General features: G+C 39.3%; 1 protein-coding gene across 3 annotated transcripts; it reads left to right on the top strand.

The window, feature by feature from the left end:
• Positions 1-843: 843 nt before the first annotated feature.
• map3k20a (mitogen-activated protein kinase kinase kinase 20a) lies at positions 844-22,880 on the top strand. 3 transcript variants are annotated; one of them, XM_018684805.2, is made up of 21 exons: positions 844-1,008; positions 2,534-2,723; positions 3,781-3,868; positions 7,811-7,912; positions 8,243-8,308; positions 8,433-8,461; positions 8,901-9,038; positions 10,810-10,896; positions 11,449-11,523; positions 11,624-11,730; positions 14,147-14,282; positions 17,875-17,919; positions 18,028-18,058; positions 18,150-18,289; positions 18,391-18,453; positions 18,541-18,630; positions 20,577-20,693; positions 20,876-20,950; positions 21,098-21,248; positions 21,438-21,875; positions 21,999-22,880. In XM_018684805.2, the coding sequence occupies exons 2-21, from the start codon at positions 2,565-2,567 to the stop codon at positions 22,154-22,156; spliced, it is 2,295 nt and encodes a 764-aa protein (XP_018540321.1). In that variant the 5' UTR covers positions 844-1,008; positions 2,534-2,564; the 3' UTR covers positions 22,157-22,880. The 3 variants fall into 3 exon arrangements, with proteins under 3 accessions (XP_018540321.1, XP_018540320.1, XP_018540322.1); XM_018684804.2 differs by having other exon boundaries at positions 21,438-22,880; XM_018684806.2 differs by lacking the exons at positions 17,875-17,919; positions 18,028-18,058; positions 18,150-18,289; ... (5 more) ...; positions 21,438-21,875; positions 21,999-22,880 and adding an exon at positions 15,335-16,776.
• The last annotated feature ends 219 nt before the right edge of the window (positions 22,881-23,099 follow it).

Below are 23,099 nucleotides of genomic sequence, written 5' to 3'. Positions count from 1 at the left end.
GCTCCTACAACTCTGCTCAACAGTTGCTGTCATATTCAGAATTATTAGTCCTACTTCTAGTGTTATTGCTATTGTTATTATTATTAATACTTCTTTACACCCTCCCTTTAGTCGAGGCAGATGGTTGCCCACCCTGAGTCCAGTTCTGCTTGAGGTTCTGCCTCTTTAAAGGAAGTTTTTCCTTGCCACTGTCACCCAGTGATTGCTCATAGTGGGAACTGTTGGCTCTCTGTAAATATTATAATATAAAGAGTACTGTGTAGACCTGCTCTACATGAAAAGTACCTTGAGACTAGACTGATACGCTTTAGTTCAAAGCCCGGTTTGATTTGATTTTGTCCCAGGTACCTTCATGAGAAAGTCCTGACGAGGTCTTTCAATATTTGAGGAAAAACCTTCAGTCAGAACTCAGTTATAACTCAGTGATACTGGATTCAGCTCTCAACTCCTACAAAATAAACTGGATACCTATATTTAAAAGACAGTGACATGGAAACGAAATTTTAGAAGTAAACATAATAATAGACAAAATTATAGTTAATAGAAGAATATACATTCTTGAATATATCTTGCAATTTCATTTTTAGGCTACAAAGGAGAAATTGTTCAAGGTGCCAAAATTAAGAGATATATACCAGATGATGTCGGGGACCTCAACTGGTCTGCCGAACACACGTTGAACACCACTGTCCCAGGGCGTAGAGGAAACACCGTGTTGGAGGAACACGGAGGTTGTCCCACTTTCATCCAGCGAGTGGAGCTGTTGCCACCAGCATGTGGACTGGAATAGGAGCCAGCCCAGCAAGTGTTGGACGCCGCTGGAAGAAGTTTCGCAACCAGTAAAACCACCGCTGAGCGAGTGGAGACATCAGAAAAACGTCACATGAGCTGTACCCACGAGCTTTACCGGAAACTGTGACTTGTTCGGTTCACTTGAAAGTGAAAGTTCACCCTCTTAGCCTGGTGTGAGCTCCACACCGACGACGAGCAACTTCACACTTAATGTCGGTATGTATGTTTACAATGTCAGAGAGTGGCTGTAAAAAGTTAGATACAGTGTTTTCATGCTGGTCGCTGACAGACATCCAGGCTGCCTCTGCTGTAGATTAAACACTGAAACTTGTTGTTTATACCGTGCAGCACACGAGGTATTTGTACAGGTTTACTGTGGTTTTGAGGCTGCTGGGTGTGATACATGTAAAGCACTGTGTGTGAGAAGCTCATGTCAATGTGTAGTTATAGTAGTAGGTATGTCATAGTAACAGCATTAATTATAATAATTCGTAGTATGCACTTATTATTATTGCCTGTTCAGGTGCGATTGTATGTTTTGCACACAGAAGCATGATCTATATCCATAAAGCACAGTGAAATCAGTGATAGGTATTTAACATTGTGATATCAACATCTGGATTTCCGTGATTAAATATAACCTCGCTGCTGCTGACTGTCAGGATGTGAAATAGACAGGTCACTTTACTATCTGCTATCTTTGTGTGATCATTTTTTTCATTTAGCTTTGATTACAGTAACTACCTACAGTTTGACATATGGCTATCAGGCCGTTATTGTTGCAGTGCTTAAAGCACTGTTTGCCATTAAGTGAGAAACTGGCAGGAATGAGTGCAGGAGTGCTACCATATCCCAGTAACCCTGGCTTCTTGAGTGGACAGACAATACAGGGGGGCTGGTCCACTGAGCAGATTGCTGCGGGTCTAAGTATAGCATGAATACAAGTAAATCAGGATAAAGCAGTGGCTCCCCTCTGTGACAATGGAGGCATTTCCCGCAGGGATGGATAGCAATCCCAATGAAGACCCAGGTAACAGCCTCTAAAAGCTGTAATAGCTCAGCTGTAAATGGGAAACCTATGAACAATAACAGAGCTACAATTTCCTGTAATGATGGAATTATTTCTTTACAAGATGCTTTTATGCTATTACGGACAAACAAAAGGATGTGATAATCAATCTGTGCGGACTCCAGTTTTAGAGCATTATGCTCCTTCTAACCCTGGCTCACACAACTACTGCCTGCATGGCCCTTACACAGGCAGGGAGAGCTATTTTTACTTGAAAAGATAAAGAGGATATGAGGGGCTCTCCAGTTTTTTTGTCTTGAAACAGGTTATCATCACCTTTTTTTTTTCCTCTCCCGGCTTGTGGCCTTACTTGTACCGAACGTAGTAGACTGTGCCGGAGAGGCTTGGCTGCGTGATCACAGCATACCAGGCATGCCATCGTCCTTATACAAACAGAGTCTGGACCCTGAGCTCATTGCTTACTGGTGCTGATGGTGAGGCCTGTTTGGAAAAAGAGAAAGAGACAGAGTGTTCAGTAAATCACAGATCTAAAACTAGGGATATGACACTCACACATTAGCCAGTGGCTTAGAGTCCCGTGTAACCTGCAGTCACACTCACAATTGTTGCGCTTTGAAGTGTCTTGCACTGCAGGAACAACTTTGTTATGTTTGATTGAACCAGGCTTTCTTCCCTTCTTGTGACCCCCCCCCCCCTCCCCAACGCCAACAGGAGCTGAGTTGGTGCTGAGTGTCATTATGAGATGTCGTCTCCAAGTGCCTCCTTCGTGCAAATCAAGTTCGATGACATTCTCTTCTACGAGAACTGTGGCGGCGGCAGCTTCGGAAGTGTGTACCGAGCCAGGTGGATCTCCCAGGACAAAGAGGTGGCAGTGAAAAAACTGCTCAAGATTGAAAATGAGGTAGGAGTCATAATTGCCTGGGCTTTTCATATACTTTTTAATTGTCAGTATAGTAATCATTTTAATTGCTACCACCATTTAGCGGGATGTGGTGACTTCTATACCTATCACTCATGGTCATTATACTCCCCCACTCAGGCACGTGCTGCAAAAGAAACACGAAAGAACATATTTGGACCAATTACAGAAGAGACTGTTCTTGAAATCCCTTTGAAAGCTCAGGCTCATTGTCCTAAAGACAAAAAAGAATTATCTTTGAAATCTTTTCAGGAAAATTGTATTACATTTATGGGCTCGTGATGGGACATTCAGAAAATTATTCATTGTTTTATAAAATTGTAAAAGATCACAGATATCCATTCAACTTCACTCAAGTATTGGAGAGATGGTTGTTCAGTGAAAATAATAATGTAATCCTTTCACAATGAGCCAATTGTTCATTTAATTATAGTGTTTGACTACAATTAGATGAATTGGTTTTGTCAGGTTTCTGTTCATTCTTGGAATCATGGGACACATAAGGCTTTCAGGGCCAGTGTGTATTACTATATTAATATGTCTTTATATATTCTCTCTTTTATTTTTAACCATGCTACATGCTGCATGGTTGTTGTTTGGTTCAGAAATATCTCAACAGCTATTTCATTCAAGGTCCCCAGAGGATGGGTTTTACTGGGTTTGGTGACCTTTTCTCTAGCATCATCTTGTGGTTCACATTTGTGTGTGTGTTTTTTTTTTTTTTTACTTAAATGTCTCAACAACCGTTGGATGGATTGCCATGAAATTTTGTACAAACATTCACATCTCGCTCATGATGGTAGTCCCCTACCTTTTTCTTCTGTTGCCATCATCTGGTTAAAAATTTTACTTTGTGTTTTGTGCTAGTTAGCAGATGCTAACACTCTAAGCTAAGACAGAGAACATGGTAAACATTATTCTTCCTTTACATCTCACATAGTCTTGTTTCTTCAGACACTCATGTAATGATTTGCAGACATTAATGAACCTTCATTACAATGATAAAGATCTGGGTATGTTTTCTCCTCTCATTGCTCAGGCTGAAATCCTCAGTGTCCTCAGCCACCGAAACATCATTCAGTTTTATGGCGCAATTGTTGAAGCTCCCAACTACGGAATTGTCACTGGTAAGTCGTTTTTTTGATTTTTTTTTTAAATGGTGAAACAGTCATACTGACACACCAATGTATACAGTGCAGTTTGCCTCAGTAATAAGCAGTACACAACAGTGTTGAATCTGTTTGCACCGGTCACACAGTTTGCTCAACAGTGAATGCTGCAGAGGTTTCTATGGAAGCATTAGTGAATGCCAGAGGGTTCAGGAAGTGCACACATTGATACAGTAGTTGTATGTCTATCCTTTTTTGTCTGATTTAGAGGCTGTGAAGAATAATGCACCCTCTAAAGCCGTGGACTATAGAAAACAAGGGGCCCTCGATGCCTCTGCACACAAACTTTCATCTAGCAGGAATATGGAAGTTATGCTGTGGAGATGACATTTAAAGTCACAGTGGAGAATGATGTATGTGCAGAGTCTGACAGTATAGGAGTATTTCATCTCATTTACTTGAGGTGGGGAGGGGTGACAGTTTCTCTGCACTCACCGTAAATCAGAGTTTAACTGGTGTAACATTCAAGCAGAGTTGTCTGGAAGGCATTCATGATCCATCATACAATTTACACAGGTGCAGTGTGGAAACTTGAAGCCTTCAGCGCACACACGCTGTGAATGAACTTTTCTCAAGTAGGGGACGTTCTGATTCCAGCTGTTAAATGAACAATAATTGCATATTCATAGATTCTGGATATGTGAAAAAAATTTATCAAACACAAATTATAATTCAAAATTTTATAAATATATTATAAACATATAAAGAATCTTGTAAAATATCTGAAAGCAATCGTTAAGTTTTATTGTATTTGAAACTCTCTTCTCTGCTGCTGCTGTTTCATAATTTCTTATTGTAATACAATTAAATTGAGCTCTGCTCCACAATGTAATAATAAGCTTCTGTATTTGGATTTCAGACCATCAGACCCAATTTTGATTGGAGTATTGTTATAACTCTTTGTACTGACGTTCTGTCTGCCCCAGATCATATATTAATTATAATTAGCTACACATATAGCATATAGTATATGTAATTAGAGCAGAAACTAATGATTAATTCAATTAATGATGAAATAATTATTTTTATTAGCTGAGTGGACTTAGTCTGTCAGATAGTTAGAAAACAATACCCATTTCAGTTCTTTAGAATGATGTCTTCAGATCCTTTGTTGTTTACCAGTAGTGCAAAATTCAAATTGTTAGCAACAAATTTTCTATTGATCAACAACAAATTGTTTTGGCAATTTAATTAGTCTCAATTACAACACTCTAACTAAGACTTTAATTGCAATTGTGAAACTGGTCTGTGAAATTCAGGGATCACTGCATGAAACCTAGTGACTGCTTACAGGTCATATATTTTTAACATCGTGTCCATACTGCTACAAAGATCACTCCCCTACCAGGAGAACGTTGTAGTTGTGCTGTCGTTGGTGTGTTATTGAATACAGGAAACTGTGATTTGTTTCTTTCCTGTGACTGTGGATGTTGTTTGATTTCATTGTATTTATTGACGTGAGCTTTTTGTCTCTTCTCCTGTTGCTGTAAACAACACTGGGAGGCTGAAAAGCGAATCACACAGCCAGACTGTGGCTCTGACTTTTCTTATTTACCTTTATGTTGATGTTCTGCAGCTGGTCTGCACTTTTTCTATGTATTTGCATTTACAACAGCCTCCTTCTGTAATTTACATACTGTAAATTTTCTAGATGTGCAAGTAAAGATAGACACTGTTAAACCTCAGAATTGTACTGAGAGAATATAGTGTAAACTGAATTTACATTACAGCAGTTTGGGGAAGCATTTATGCAGATTTTATGCAGCTGCTCTCTCTCCATGCAATCATTATTTTCCTCCACGCATTCATATAAAGTGTATAGATAGAGAGCAATAGAGAGCCACTGTAGCTTTCTCATTATGGTGGCAAGAGGGCTGCTTTATGGGTGTTTTTCTGGACTGTATTTTACTGTAAGTGGAAATGCACAAATTGAAACCTGAAATAAAAACAGCAGTCGTAGATGAATTAAGAAAACATTTCAGGCCAGTTCAAGTCAAGTCAAGCACACCAGTAAATCTACAACAGAATGGCTGAAAAAGAAAAGAATCAAGTCAAGTCCAGACCTCAGTCAGATTGAAATGCTGTGGCTGGACCTTAAGAGAGCTGTGCATAAACGAATGCCTGCAAACATCAATAAACTGAAGCAACATAAAGACAAGAGAGCCAAAATTCCTCCACAGCGATGTGAAAGATTGATAAAGTTACACAGAAAATGATTACTTCGAGATATTGCTACTAAAGTTGGTTTCATGGGATGAATCATGAGTTTTTCTTTTTCACACATCTCCATTTTGGCTACATTTTTATTAAATAATGACACAGTGGAATCGTGTTATTTTACAGGTGAGGTTAGATTTAAATTATTTTTGATGATTTTTTATTATGTCCTGATACATAATAGAATTCAAAGAATGTGTGCTTTCTTTTTCATATTTCATATTATTGTATGTGCTGGAAACCTCTCCTAAACAGCTGCATTATAGTATGATGGAACATCATGTTGCTTAATTACTATTTTGCAGCTAAACAACAGTTAAACAACAGGTTTCACTTTGAATATACACAATGTTTGTCTCACTGCTGCATGTCCTCTTTTCTCTGCTTTAAATTGTTTTGCAAACCCTTTACACGTGACATACAGATGAAGAAATCAAGGGTTTTGCGTCTGCATGTTCTCATGCTGCGAATGAGTCAGTACAACTGAAACAGATTCTTTCAGTGTGAAAAGTTAACATGCAGAACTGCATCTGAACAGTGGAGAAAAACTCTCTAGCAGCAGCTGTAGTATTTTGTAGCTGTAAAAAATTAGAAGGGTTTGTTGTCAAGGAGTCGGTTGGTATCTTTATTTATCAAAGCAGAATCTAATTAGCACCAGATACATGAAAAATGTTTATGGCCATCCTGACCATGCTGCGTCTGTTGACACACAGCATCAGGTCGGGCAGTTCACTCTTTCAGCCGGTATCTACAACCTGTTTGTTGGCCTGCAGGAGTTAAACTATATCTGCTGTCACTCAGCGCCGTCATAAACTTTAATGAATCAAGGTTTGTTATTCTGTGACATTAAGTCAATTCACTCTGAGAGGGTGGATGAAATGAGGGTTTACAACAGAGCCACAAGTCACATTATCTATGGAATGTGGAAAAACATATTAAAGTACAAAGTGCAGATGCAGAAACAGAAACAGGGTGAAGTGAGGTGAACTCAGTTGTAGCTGCATGTTATTGTTTTTAAAACACTCTTTCTGCATCACTCTTTATGCTACAACACAAGTAAACAAAAACAAAAAAAACATACAAAATTTAGACTCAAGAATAAAAATTGGTTGGGGTATTTTATGATTGTTAATTAGACTCTTGGTGCCTGTGCATGTTTGCATTACTGTGTTTGGACATGATTGGGTTATTATGCACAAACAGAGGTTTCCTGCTGTTTCGGTTGGTATAGTCCTGCTTGTTAATTTTCATTCAAGCATTTTACTCCATAAGACAGCAAAAATGTTGATTTGCCTCTTCTACATACACCAATCATTAAACCAGATACCAGTTTTTTTTTCCAAAGGCACATGGTGTCAAGGATGTGGCCCACCTGAGGTGCATGAAACCTTTGGAAACAGGGTGAAAGTTTTATTCCTCTGTGCTTTAGAAATATCTAAATTTGATAACAGGAGGGTGCAGAGTGTTCACCTTCAGTAAGATGAGCAATCTGTGAACAAGAGCCCGTTGGCTGGTTTCCAGGAGATGTATTTACACAATGCTCTTACATACTCCACTCATGTATAATGTAATGTAATGTATGTTTTGTTACTGTAAGACAGTTTTCCCAGCTGTCTTTATTCACTTTTAGGTATCAGTCTCTCCACATAATACAAACTCAACGTCACTCACATTTCTCCACAGAGTATGCAAGCGGTGGATCACTGTATGATTACCTGTCCAGTGATGAAAGTGAGGACATGGACATGGGACAGATCATGACATGGGCTGCAGACATTGCCAGAGGTAAATGTGACAGTTATTCATCAGCTTGATTGTTAATAACTGACTAAACAGTTATTTGTTTTCTTAGGAGTAAGCCCCTGAAAGACAATGACAACATGTCACTCTTGGTAGATGATGATAAAATATATTTAATTGTAGACAACAGTTATAAAACAACATATAGCATTTTTCGGAGAGCAATATGTGACTTTTGGAAACAAACTGTACTGAAAATTATTAAACACAAGATCAATTGTGTCTATATTTGTCCATCATTGTAGCGTCACTGTTACATCTGTGTGAGTTTCAAGGGATACTGCTCAGAAAAACATTTCTGCGTTTTTTCTGTAGGGATACACTATTTACACTCAGAGGCCCCAGTGAAGGTGATCCACAGAGACCTGAAGTCCAGGAATGGTAACAGATTTGATTTAACAGCATTATTTCACCACGTCCAAAATGAATATTCATTTGTTTTCACATTATTGCCAGATATTCTGCGTGACTACCTGCTTTTACTGAACCCTATTTTCCCTTTCAGTTGTTTTAGCTGCGGACAAAGTTCTCAAGGTAGGTTCACAGCTGAAAATGTAATCAGAATCTATATCTATGTGAATGGAAAATGGGCTGGTGGAAAATGATGGTTATTTACCTACAGTCTATGGACACAAGAGGGCAGTGACTAACTTAGCATGTAGAGGAAACCACTGACAGCATTACAGCTGTGCTTTACTGCTAAGAGAAAGGAGATTTATCAACTCTGAACAATATTTTACCTTTCATTTGCAGGAGAGTTAAAAGTTGGAAAAATGTTCAATTATTTCAGCATTTTGAAGCCTCTTACGGCTCAGTCTATATGTTTCTGATTTATCATAGAGACATATTTTCTAACATGAAACTAAGACCACCTTGTGCCACATTGCAGTGTAGAGAAAGAAAGTACATTGATCACAGCAGGCTATGGATACAGTTCTTATTGCACAAACAGTTCTGTTCTCATCTTCCTCAGATTTGTGATTTTGGGGCATCAAAGTTCTTGACCCACACAACACACATGTCCTTGGTTGGCACGTTTCCCTGGATGGCTCCTGAAGTGATCCAGAGCCTTCCGGTGTCCGAGACCTGTGACACTTTCTCCTATGGTGTGGTGAGTGTCAAGAGGGAAACTGCTGCAGTATGGTATGAGTGTGTAGGACTCCTTCTTAGGAACAGGTGCTCTACACAAACTTTCTTAAGTGTTAAAAGTTGTTCTCCGCCCCAGATTATTAAAAAAAACCCAAATGTCTAATAAGTCGGTCAGCTCAGAGGACACACACTCTACAACAACTAAGAAAAACTATGTTTGAATATCCCCGCTCTATCTCCAAATCATGATGCAATAGATTCAAAATGAAAACAATGAAATGCTCACCTGTTAGAATGATTCGTCCTAATGTACATATTAATCATATGGGTGAACATAGATCTTATTTTGGGAACCCCTTGAAATTAGAAGATACATCTCAAGACATTTATCCTGATGTAACAAATCTGGCTTATAATTCTATGATTCTTCTTTAACTCATGCAAGCATTTTACATAATGTATGAATAATATTCCATGTGCACTTAACTATTATCCTGGGGGAATATATTAGCTTCCTTTTTGCTTGTTTTAGTATATTGAAACATATGAAATGTTAAATACAATAACGTATGTTAAGTCTTTCTGAGGGATAAATCATGACAAAGTGTGTGTAAAGTTGTTACTGACGTGATGCAGCCTGATTTCTGTCATTTCTTTTAAAATGATGACGACCAATACTGTCATCACATCCAGTGAAAAGGTATTCATTATGGCACATTAAAGATCACAGTGACAAGAACATTGACACTCACAGTGTGAGTTGAACAAGTCAGAATCAATTTGATAATTTGAAGAAACTGCACTCAAGTCACTTGTGGAGTGGAGAGTAAAGCAGTTCCACTGGCATTTTCATTTCTGCATTTCTCTCTCCTTAAGTGGACAATAGCCATGATTTTGACCTTTGCAGAGGTACAGCCTCTTAGACATTTGCTGTGACTTTCTTATTCTTGAAAATGTTCAGAATTGTCTGCCTAAAGACATGTGTGCTGGAAACCATTCCAGCTCCCATAGCCGGCTTAAAAATTGCAGTCCCTTTTATACAAGAGTAAACTGAAGAGTAGAGATGTGTTAATGGAAAATTATGTAAAAAATCGGTTTCCTCAGATCTATGCCAGACCTTACAAGCTAAACAGACAATGTTTATGATTGCACTGAGTGCTTGTATGCCAGAGTTAGAGCAAAATGATTGCAGATTTAAGTGTACCGTTTTCCCCCTCAAACATGTTCATGAGGAACTGATTTCTATAGTAGAATACATACATGTAATGAGATGCAGCAGGGGCAAGAGCAGAAATGCAAAAATAAGGTACACATATACAGTACAAGCCTTGGGTATTTGAAAAATGGCTCTTCTCCACCTTTTCATAATCTGAGGTTCTTATTCCTGACGCAGCTGAATACAAACTGAAAGGAACCTAAATTTTCAAGGGAGCACTGTTATTGTACTTCAGAAATCATAGCAGCCTTTAATCAGTGTTGGATATCTAAAATGAGTGTTTTTGTCTATTTTGTGTGTTGCATTTAGTCTCCAAGAGCGACAGATAAGTGTTTTTAATGTTTATTTGTAGAGTATATGAATACACATGCTACACTAACAGATAAATGGTATTTAGCTGCTCAGCAGGATGCATCTCTGTTTTTTTTCTGTGAAATGCTACCATGTGGTGGTGCAAAACAACAAATCATTGGCTGATAAGGCAGTGTATATACATACATACATACATGTATACTATTTGATGATATTGTTGATATGTCTTTGTTTACTGACCTTGGCTTCTTGACTTCTGTGATAGGTGCTCTGGGAGATGCTCACTCGCGAGATACCCTTCAAAGGCCTGGAGGGCTTACAGGTGGCCTGGCTTGTGGTGGAGAAAAATGAGGTACTAAAGTGTGTGATTAAAGTGCATATATATACAGTTTTGGTCTCATCAGTGTATGGTGGAATTTATATATTGTCATGAATAGTTCCTAACTACATTTTTTATGTCAGTGTGCTTTATTTAAAATGTATGCCCCTGGTTGGGGTTGTAGGTGTGGAATATCTTGTTCAAAATCAAAGAAACAGTTTGACATTTTTGGAAAATATGCTTCTTCACTTTGTTGTGGGGAGTTAAAAAAAGGAAAAATGAGAGAAACTGAGAAATGCTATTTCTGTGCTATTTCTTAACTGGGAGCAATGACTGAATGTCTTGTCACCAAGAGGAATTCAATGGAGACTTCAGGACAGAGCTAAGCTAGCAGTTTCCCTCTGTTTCCAGTCTTCATTCTAAGATAAGTTAATAAGCTGCTAGCTGTAGCTTCATGTTTAACAGATCTCACCAAACTCTCAAGAAAATGAATAAGCACATTTTCCAAAATGTCAAGCACCTCTTTAGTTAAGTATAGTTCACCAACCAGCAGCTCATTTTGCCAACTCATCATATCTGTTTCAGAGGTTAACCATCCCCAGTGGTTGTCCTGTCTGCTTTGCTGAGCTCATGAGGAGCTGCTGGGCAACAGAGCCAAAAGTGAGTTATCCACAACGTCACATCAACATGTGTATGAACAGCATATATGCATGTTTTCATTTGAATAACACACGGAGCAAATGTTTTTATCTTAATTTAGGAAAGACCAATGTTCAAGCAGATCCTCTCTACTTTGGAGTCCATATCTAAAGACAGCCAACTTCCTCAACAGTGCAACTCTTTCCTTCACAACAAAGCTGAATGGAGGTAATGTGATCATCCATTCTCCAGCCCCAGTAAATGTATTTATAACTCTTTTTTCACCAATATACTGCCTCAGCCTAAGGAAATGTGCGGCTGTTTTCAAAGAATGATGTGGAAATGTAGCTGATGGGGGCTGTGAAATACAAAAAAGGACTTGAGATTGTGCATATAGATCTTTAATAATTACACTGATAACTACATAAAGGCATGAAAACCTCCAAAGAATCATCCATCTGGATATACTTCCTCTCTTTACCCATAAGGCCCTAAAAATAATCACCATCTTTTTCAAGTAGAAGTGTTTAATTGGCCTGTATGAGCAGCTGGAGGTTTGGTGATGTTCAGCACAGCCTGAGTCTCAGCTGTTACTTTATTCTCTGTCTGCCTCTCTGCGGGGTTTGACTGTGCTCTGAGGTTTTTCCTCAGAAGTTGTGCTGGTGGCATCATGTCCAAGAAGCCATCTGCAGGTGGAGCAGGTTGGACTGAATCTAAGTGCTGGAAAACAGAAACTGAGAATATGTGACACAGATAGAAAATAAGCCCAAGAGGTTTGATACTAAAATATTAACTGCTCAAAGTGGAAAATGGAGGCCTGTGGTTGATAAGAGCAGGAGTTAGCTCAGAAATGGTAGAGAGATGTTATGATGAAAGAGAAGAGAGATTAATTGTGCTTATTTTACTCAGAAATAAGGCAGAAATAAACAGTATATAGTTGAAGGTGTTAGAACGGTGCCTGTTTCTCTTTGTGGCTATGTATGATGAAAGAATGGCTGTGAGGTCAAAGTGCTGACTTTGGGCAATATGTACAGAATTAATAGAGCTGCAAAAACTTTTTAAAAAATGTATCTGATGCAGATGAAAAAGCAACAAATTAAAGCTGAGAGTCACCACTTTAACCTTTAACCAACATCAGTGTCCTAAAACTTACACCAGACAGGTCGTATGTCAGTGGTTGTTAGGTTTTAATCTCATCGTATTAATATCCTGTTTTATGTGAAGTTGGATAAGAGGATAACTTAAATACAGGATCATTTAGTTACTAATCAAATGTGTCAAACTCTTATCCTTTAAGGACACAGCCTTGAAGGTCAAGAGGGGAGTTGTCATTTCCTTCCTCAACTTGCAACTGTCTGGACAAACTAAAGAAAAGAGAATTTGTTCATTCATTGAAATGCTGAGAAATTTATCAGGAAAGTGGGAACCAAGAGAGCTAATTATTTGGGAAGTCAAATGAGAGTGGAAATTGTTTGAGGTGGGAAGCGCTAGGGTGGAGTCAACGGTGGACCGGGAGGAGAAAGGATGGGCCTTCCTGCCTGGGCTACATGTGTTTATGAAAAGAGACTGTGAGAACTACATTTTGGTTGGGTTGAAGCTCAGCATGGATTTCCACAGCACACTGTGCAGCCCCACCTGCTGGGCAAAACAAACTCCCTCAGCATGAAGTGAGCATGAGACACTGTCCTGTCCTTGGCATTCAAAGCATCAGGCGCAGTCTAAACCTCATCATCTTCTGCCTGCAGGGCATCACTGAGCTGTTAACAGAAGAATTTTATTTTGTTTTGTTTTGATTTAGTGTCACTTCTTACTGCTCTAATACTCTAACTGTGTCAATAATCTGGTGATATTCAGTATTTTTTCTTACTGTCAACAAACTAAAAATGCATTGATCCCATAGATAGCACTGTCTGCGCAGCCAAAGCCTGATGTAGCTAATTTCTCGATGCCATAAACCTCCATTGTCATCCAAAAAGTATTAACCTCCTAAACCCTATTTACCTGCCAAAGGGTTAGTCATTATAAACAATTGTGCATGATTCATTGGACTGATGTTGCACAATTGTGCAGCCAAACATTTTTCAAACCCACATAACGTCATCTGAAATTCTAGTGGAAATCCCAAAGTTTCTGAAGTTGACAAACATTTCCATTCAATGGAATGATGCAGTCATTAAAAAAAAAGAAAGAACGTACATCTTTAAACATTTCACTGAAGTCACACAAGCTTCATGCAAGTTGACAGAGAATATATGCCGCATGTATGATAGGTCAAACTGGATTTGACTGGATGTGTTAAAAACACATAAATGATCAGCACCAGTGCAGCTGGTAACATATTCCTTCATAAAGATGTACTGTTCTGAGTCAGTTCCACATACACTGTCCTACTGCTGTAAATCACCAATGTGTTTTAATCTGTGAGAGGAAATAGTCCCCAGCTCTATTTACCCCTGTTAAAGTAACTTTGGTAAGAATGTAATCACCCAGTTGTTTTAGGACATAAGGTTAGTCTTTTATAAAATATATATTTGCTTCTTTACTATGTGCCTGGGGCTGACTGCCAGAGACAGGGTAGGGAAGCTGGAAAGTATTGAGAGACAGACTGACATTACATTGTCGTTTTTTTGGCTCTACACTGTAGGTGTGAGATTGAAGCTACACTTGAGAGACTCAAGAAGCTGGAGAGGGACCTGAGCACTAAAGAGCAGGAGCTGAAGGAGCGAGAGCGGCGTTTAAAGATGTGGGAGCGCAAACTCATCGAACAGTCCAACAGCCCAGTGAGTTCCTCATTATCCCTTCTTCACTTTGGTTCACCTTGTCCCCTCGGGACAACAGCCACACACTGTCGAGTGGTCACAGCAATAGCACCTTGCTTTCATGTTTGCTGTTCACACGTGTGTTTCCTGGTTTCCTCACTCACATTAAGGGAAGGACAGAATTTTCCTGATGTCTTCTCTGGGGTGAAGTGGGAATGGGAAAGCAGTGAAATGAAAATAAAAAGCGTGGAATGGGAAGTAGGGTGGCACACATTATGAGAACATTATGGGCAGAAGACATCGTAGGCAGTATTGCATTTATATGCGGTGTATTGCATGGTAGCCAAACAAGAACATTTGCACCATGATGCACAGAGTGAACGCTGTATTTGTATCAGATCGTGAGCATCCAGTCTCTTCACGGTTTTGCTGCTTTCTTTTATTTCTCAGCATTTTCTGTTTTTTTTTCTTTTGCATGTAAAAAGGTTGATGTGCAGCACCTCTAACATCACACACACTGTAGATTATAATATAAATAGATATTACACATAAAGATATTCTTTTTACCACTGTGAATGATGAATGAAAGAGGCTATCAACCAGCACATATCACATATTGAAAATTGGCAAACACTATCAATCAGTTATCAGAATATTTACAGATTAATTAATCAGTTGACTATTTGGTCCAATTCTGTTTATCCTTCACTTGTGCTTCTGTGAATGATACACAGTAGTTTATCTCAAACCACATGGCACAGTGGTGTACAGTGCAGATACGTACACACACAGTTTATACAGTTAGAGTTTGTCAACAAAACTGAATTAAGTTCACTGGAATTGTTCCCCTGTCTCCTCTTCTTTTCTGTCCTACACTTACAATACTCCGCTGCTCTCTTAACCTCCTTTTACCGTTTCGTTTTCTAAATCACATCTTGTGTTGGAGTTAAAATTGTCCACTTATTTATTCTTCTTTGTGGATTGAATGTGATTACTTACTTCCTTTTCTTTTTCTATCGTCTCTTTTGTTTTCCTTTTACCCCTGCGGTTCCTGCTCTTCACCTGCCTCTCAGCTCTTCTTACCTGTGGCAAAAACGATAAGCGCTAAGTCGTTCTATCAGACAAAGACGGAGGAGTCAAACAGTTCACAGATGTCGTGTCAGATCTCAACCTCCGGTAATGAGGAGGTGAATCTGCGGTCCGTGGTGAAAGGCTTTGAGGACGTGTTTTCCGTGGACTTCGGCCGACCCGTCTTGCACTCTGGCATGCAGGTCAACATGCAGGCCAAGCAGAACTCCTCCAAGTCGAGCTGTGTCAGAGAAGGACACAAAATCAACATGACTCTTGGGGCAGGACACTTCACTTGGTCTGATGACAGCGAATAAATCTCTTTGGTGTTGCCACAGCTGCATCTGTTATTTAACACATTGGTGTAGTGGAAGCAGTGTTTCTTAAAGGATTTCTTGTTTCATTTCATTACTTAAAACTTGTGTTGCTATACTATTTCTTCTGCTTTGTTCATGTTTTATTCATAATGTAAGTTCAGTAATAGCCCAATGTAGCACAGAAGCATTTTATAGAACATATTTAAAAACCCTCCACCTATGGATATTATGGATGTCATTTACTGTATTCCTAATGTACTGGATGTATAGTGCCATGCTGTGAAGAAAGAGCTACATGAGCCAGTTGCTCAGAGAAGGCCAGGCTTTTATGATGAAGTGACATTTTGCTGACATTAAGATTGGCCAATTTGTTCTGGATGTGGTGGAGTGCAGTTGTTGAGACGTAGTCTCTTACCAAGATGAGAAAGTACATGTTTTTTCCTCTGACTGACCCAGGTTCAAAACAGCAGGAGAGGGACTGTGCTGTGCGACTGTCAGTTTCATTCTCTTTACATTTTACTTTTTGAGACAGACTTCGTCCTGTGGTCAGAAAGATTTAAAAAGAAATTATTTATAATAATAACAATGTTTCTGCACTAGTGGCTCAATCAGAAGTCACAGTCTTTATGACAGAGCGATAGAATGATTGAATAATTTCCCTCTATAGACACCTTTTACACACAGTCTGACTGAATATTAGCCTCAAGATGTGGACTTTACAGTAGAGAACACCATATTAGCATTAGTGTTCATTTAGGTATTATGCTTCATCTGGGGGAAGGACATGCTTCCTTGAGCATAGCCCATTAAATTGTCCCCTTTGCTTGTTATCATCACTCAGTCTCATGAGGATGTAATCCTCTGTATTCCTGTGTTGTTGCTTGTTAGCTCCCTGCCATGAGCTAATATTCCTATTCAAACATTGTCTGTACTCTACTCCCTAGACATATTAGACTAGACATAACAATTAACACAGACTTTCACCGATATTTATATTTCTCTGTGTGAAATCGAGCCACTTCGAGCATCTTGAAACATTAATTCTCCACGCCTGGGCTTCCACCAGCAGCCTCTTGATGTGATTTATTTTTCTGCACCTTTTCATTTTGTCAATAAATCAGTTTCTTTCAGCTCTCTCTGCTTACCTGTCTGTCTTAGATTCATTTTATTACAGGAAGAAATAGTGATGTAAGTTGTTGTTTCATAAGAATTATGTTGTGCTGCCACCATTACTATCAAACTGTTTATAACAGAACATAGAACAGAGTGTGACTGAAACCATTTTAATAAGATTGTAAAATGTATTTCTTCATAAGGTATTTTTGTTGAACTTTTTCTTGTGATACTAACCTCAAACCATGTGTGTTCATGGCCTGGTTAGCCATCATCCATTAGTCCACATGGGGGCAGAATTGTGTGAACTAAACCCAATTCTGTAGACTCCTCACACACATCACAAACACAAAAAGTGTGTCTGCCATTATACATTTGAAAATTAGGCATCTTTTGTCAGCTGTAGGCCATGGATCTCAATAAAAGAAGCATGGCAGCACATTTGTGAAACACAATATGCAGCTTGAAAAGTGATATGAAGTCACTCCAATCAGACTTTGGCAGTGGGAGAGTTTTTCTGAATCTGTTTACTTCCGAACTGCAGCAGTGGTGGAGGCGGAAAGTGCTGCAGGGCTGAGTGGCTTTATGAGGCAGCAGGCTGCGACAAAATGTATGGCAGCGACTGGCTGTTGAGACTGGCATTCAGTTCATAATCTGAGCTGTTTTCAGATGCCGTGGGAAGAAGACAGTGAATGGGGATTACTCATTCATTTAGTCATCTTTCCTCCAATTTTCCATTGCGTTATATCTGTCATTACACACCAGTCTCATGATCACAATGATGAAATCTTTATTTTGGCTGGCAAGTTTCTGCCTGATTACATTTAATGAGCAATAAATGATTTATCAGTGAAATTGATCACATTAGATCAGTCAGATAGACATTTCAGTTTGGTATAGACCATTAGAGGCAAATCGTCTTAATCACACAGCACAATAACCAGAAAAGTAATGGCTCTGAAGACATGGAAAACATATCTATTTACCATTTTAATAACATTTACTTAAGTCCTGGGATTTTTACTTGAAGATCTCTGCATCATTAATACACACACAATGTCTGCATCTGTCCATATTCTTGCTTTTACATCTATTTGTCTTGTGTATCTGTGCAGTTGCTGCCCACCTTTGACATCTATGCCTGGACCGAGGAGAATGTGGTCAGTATTAGTGTATTTACCGCACCTTCTACCTTATGCATTAATAACATTGCTTTTAAAAACTGAAACTGAAAACTAACAAAATCTGTGGCTGTTTTATTTCCTCAGTATTTCTGGATGCAGCAAATATTCGGTGCAGGTTTGTTCTTTTGCTTTTGCAAATTTTACACCATGAGATAATCTTAAATATGACTTTGTTTAAAAACTGTCTGTTTCATTTCTTATCTCAGGGGAGAGTACGTGTGACATGCAGTGGTACGCTGACCTGTTTAAAGAAAATCACATCACTGGAAAGAGACTGCTATTACTCACAGAGAACGACATGCGGGACATGGGGGTCAAGTCCAAAGGTCACGTCATGCACCTTAAGGCAAGGCACAGTTAACCATTAACTACAACTGTCAACTTTTTTTAAAGCCACACATCATTTACAGAGTGAGATCTGTGCTCATTGATGCTTCTCTTCTGCAGGGTGAAATTGAAAAGCTAGCAAATGATTACCTCGCGTTCGTCCACTTCCCACCTCTATTTAAGGTATGGAATTTTGTCTTTATCGTCATGAAGTTGTTTCTGGTTTTCAGTGCATGTTTCAGCACCGCACTGTCCAACTTCTCCCCTCAGGATGAGCTGGAAAAGGAGGTGGAAAAAAGTAAAACTGTAAATCTAGAGCTGGTGTTTGGGTACCATTGGAAACCAGGAACTGGGAAATCTGTAAGTTTTGCAGTATCACACACACACACATACTGACTGCACCAAGATAGTCTGCAGCTGTGAGCATCCGATGAATCTCATCACTAACTCCGTGATGGGCAACTAAAAGAATAGGGACAGTCACACATACACATTCTCTCCACTTCGATCAGGGTGGTTATTAAGTGTAATCATTTTGAATATGTTTTGTAATAATTGTGACTTTGTAAATAGATGCACAGAATCATTTTTTTTACAGTGACTGAATCAGCCTACATGTGCTGAAGCTGTTTGTTCAGAGGATTCACAATGATGGATGTTGTACTGACCAGTGAAGGCATCACTAGACAAGTATAAAACCAGACAAATAAACATTTCATTCTCAGCCATGTACCACATCCACCTCAACTTGCTCACAGCCCTTTGTTAGGGTCTCAAACTGTGGAGAAAGGGTGGCTCTTCACTTGCTGTTTGAATTTAATCAAAAATAGCCCATTTAGCCAGAAGTCATTTTCTTTTTAAAAGGCAAACGTTATTTAATCTTTCAGCTGTTCATTGTCCCATCATAAATAGTCCTCTTTCAGTGTGTTCGGCAGGGCTGAAACGAGCCTGCTAATTGCCTCCCATTTCTTCTGACATGTGGTGGTTTAGTGGGTAGAAAACACAGCAGGGAGAAGGAAACAGGAGGCTGAGAAAATGAGAGCTAATTATTTTCCCCTGCCTGGTGTCAGGTTCCGTGTCAGCCTTGTTTTTACAAACTGGAAGGTTTTTTGCACTAAATAAAACAAACCCGCACTGCATTTTTTTTCTTCGCCCCTCTTTGCTGGCGATGTCATGGAAGCAGCTGCACTTCTCAAAGACAAAATGAGGGCCTGCGATTGTGCGGCCACCATCTGACAGCCACTGAGGGTCCCCTACTAATGAGGATATCACCGTGCAGCCAAGTGAAAGGTGCTGAATTATGTATGAGTTGTCATTAGACGCACTCGGGTCCTAGGCATCATTACCAGACATTGTTTCTGCTGGAGTGATTAGACTAGCATGGACCTGGGAGCCCCGGTGCGACTGTCCAGGGCCGACACCAGGCCAGCGCGGGGCCACTGGTGTGTTTCTGAGCCAGAGGCTTGCCGAAGCTTCCCCTTTGAGCCGTTTCCAGTCCCTGGGGAGCGATGCAGGAGAGGGCGAAGGCTCCTCAGACGAGTGTGTTAGTGCCACTCCTCTGATGTCTTTTTCTGTGATCACTACACAATGGATTGGCCTGTGCCGTGAACCCTGTGTGGTTAAGCAGTGACCTGTGGCTTCGTGGCCGGCTCTCGGGGATTGGCAGAATCATTACTGCTTCGTCAGCGTTGGTTATGCAGGAGAAGAGGAATGGGGAATTGTTCAGATTTGTGCCTCCTAGTGAGGATTTGATGTGAGCCGCATGCAGCAGCTCTCAGCAAAAGGTTTTCACCCTTATATCTTGTACCAAAAAAATGAATCAATAGCCCCACTGAGCTTAATAAAGAAATGAACGCCATATGTTTGATCAGGAATATTATAATGTCACCATAAAATTAGTTGCTATTGTTGTCATTTCTTTCTTTTGTGTCTGCCACAGTAATGTTATAAAATTCCATAGTTAATGTAGAGGACACAGGGATAGTGGACAAATGTTTTCCATTGAACATTTTTTTCTTAATAATGTGTAACCCTGCACAGATATTGCAAACAAATTGCATTTGATATAATTGCTCCTTTTTTGTCTGTTATAATTTCTTTCCTCCCTCACAATATGAGGCTTTGAGGCCAGTAACTTGCCACTGCCTTTGAACTACCTCTAGGCTGTGCTGTTGGTTTATGTACAAAAGTAACCAAGTTCTCCACACAGAGAAATGCAGTTAGTAACTTATATTATGACTCCATATAACCAGGTGCTGTTTCTGAATGTACCAGACAATCTACATTGTGCCTCTTTTCTTTCCAAGGACTGCAAATGGAAAATGTACATGGAACTTGATGGAGATGATGTTGCCATAACCTACATCAAAGATGTAATCTTCAATGCCAACCGACCAGATGTGGAGGTCCTGCGGATGACTAAGGTGTTATCAGAAACACATTTCCTAAAACATTAACAAAAGACATTACCAGTCACATTTTAATCAGTGTTAAATGTTGTCTGATCTAACTGGTTGCATTTTACCCACAGGATTGTTGTAGTGTGGTTTCAGCAGTCAGATTTTTTTTAATTTTTTTTTAATGAACTAATGTTATTACAATTTAGCCACCTTTTGTGATGGACAAATGGATCATTGGAGTTCAACAGAACCAGAAAGTGGACTACATAGTCAATTATGAGGTGAGTCAGTTAAAATCTACTGCACATATGATCCAGTTTAAATCTAAATTTGAAAATGCACTCAAATCACAGACATCAGTGCAACAAATATAACCATTTCTGACACTAAACACTAGACACTATTTCTATTTTGACTTGACACTTCAGACTGATGTCAAGACACCGAAGTCTACTAAACACAGTTGCCCAGTGACATGGGGTGTCAGTGGTGGACAAGATGAGATCAAGACTGTGGAGCTGATCATTGAAAGAGCACCAGTTAACATTGACTGGAACCCCAGGGACAAGTGTAGCTCTGGTAATTGTTTTATTTATAGTTTTTTAGTTTTTTTGTGTCTTTATTGAGTGTAAAAGCAATAGTATTCACTGAGCAAATAAAGATTGTTGCTCTTGAATTCTCTGTAAATTTAATATCCGAGGAGTGTATTTATCAGTATAAAACACACAGTGTGCTCCTATTTTTATCAATGCTTATCTTCTGTCTTAGATATTGATCCCACATGGATGTACAACGTAAGGCTGAGGCAGATGACCCAGAAATCCCTGCAGCGGAGTGCCACTCACACTGCCTTCACTAGCTCTGATGCTCGCACTCTGCCTCAGTTCCTGTCTGCACATGAAAACCAGGAGTTCTCTTATGCTGCAGCTGTGCGTCGCTCTCCAAACCGCGTCCCTGTATCTCCCTGGATTGACTCACGCAGCTCCTCGCCAACTGCTAGCCTGTCGGCCAAACTCTCACCACTCCATCTAGGGTCAAAGGGCAGCAGTCCTTCCAGCACCACGTCAGAGAGCACCTCAGAGAGGGAAAGAGAGCGCCCAGTCAGTGCTGGAGCAGTGCACGATCAACGCAGAAACAGCTACTTTGGCAACACATTAACTGTGGAAAGAGCGCAGAGTGGGGGGCATGCATGGACCAATACTAGAGGTAGCTATATTCATAATAAGACCAACAAAATCTCACGACAGCCAGGGAGGCCACGGCCCAACAGTTACAGTGTCACTTCACAGAACTGCCCACCCATGATACCAGGTATATTGTCTGTGACAGGAAACCCTAGTGAGGAAAAAGAAAGGGCCAAAGCCAATGACGGAGGGTGGATCAAAGTGGAGCGACAGAAAAGATTACCACGCCAGGACAATAAACAAGTCAGAGGTCGACAGAGGAGAGGCAGCAGGGGAGGGCGTGGTGCTGGTGGAAGAACTTAATGTGGCCCACACATGAACTAACACTTGTATGCTGAACATTTCATGCACTGAAAAGGTTTTACATATGAATTATGTCTATTTACATGCTAAAAAATGAACTGCTTATTGTAAGAGAATCACACTGATGGTTGTGATGTATATGCATGACCAAATAAGCTTTTATTTTTAAAAACTGTCTATTTTATTATTATATATATTATAAATATAGAATTTTTATATATTATAAATTAAATTTAATTATAAATGAACCCATGCTGTTATTATAAAAATGGACAATTCAGTCCCTTTTCTTTATTTTCTTCTTCTTCCATTAAATGGCAGAAGGAATCAAGAGATAATGTTGCATACAAATATGAGTCTATTTATCAGTCCACTGTCTCATAAGTAACTAAATAAAGTGTTATAATGCCATGACCCATGGTTAAAATGGGTCATGCCATGGTTAAAATAAAATTTTCAGACTAATTTCCTCCAGTCTTCTTTCTGAGATATATTATGTGATCTACTGATTCAGCTGCTTGCCAATGCTAACATAATTTAAAGTTTTATTTGGTCTGGTGTGCCCCACCACAGCCTTTTTATTATGTTCTCATTGGTGCTTCAACCAGGTCAACTTCCTGCTGTTAACAAAAATACGTTGCCCTGTTTTTTTCTCCTTTGAATTTTGTTGCCTTAAGTGATATTGTTCCTACTATTCATCTGTATTAAATGAAGTTTCCATATATTCCTGTTTCAGTGCCTCCTTTGCCAATAAATCTCCTTCATTAAACTTCATTATAAACTGAAACTTACAAAGTTTAACTAAAATATAAATATTAAAGTCTGAGCAAAGTTTTGTATTACAACAAGCCTACTTCAACTTACAAGTGACTGCTTACTTTAAATCTAAACAAAAAATTCTTCAGTTTCCTGATTTTTTTTTTTTTTTTTTTTTTACCCATTT

The sequence above is a fragment of the Lates calcarifer genome, linkage group LG1 (genome assembly GCF_001640805.2).
Source record: "Lates calcarifer isolate ASB-BC8 linkage group LG1, TLL_Latcal_v3, whole genome shotgun sequence".
NCBI classification, from domain to species: domain Eukaryota; kingdom Metazoa; phylum Chordata; class Actinopteri; family Centropomidae; genus Lates; species Lates calcarifer.
This window is presented reverse-complemented; position numbering and strand designations above follow the sequence as displayed.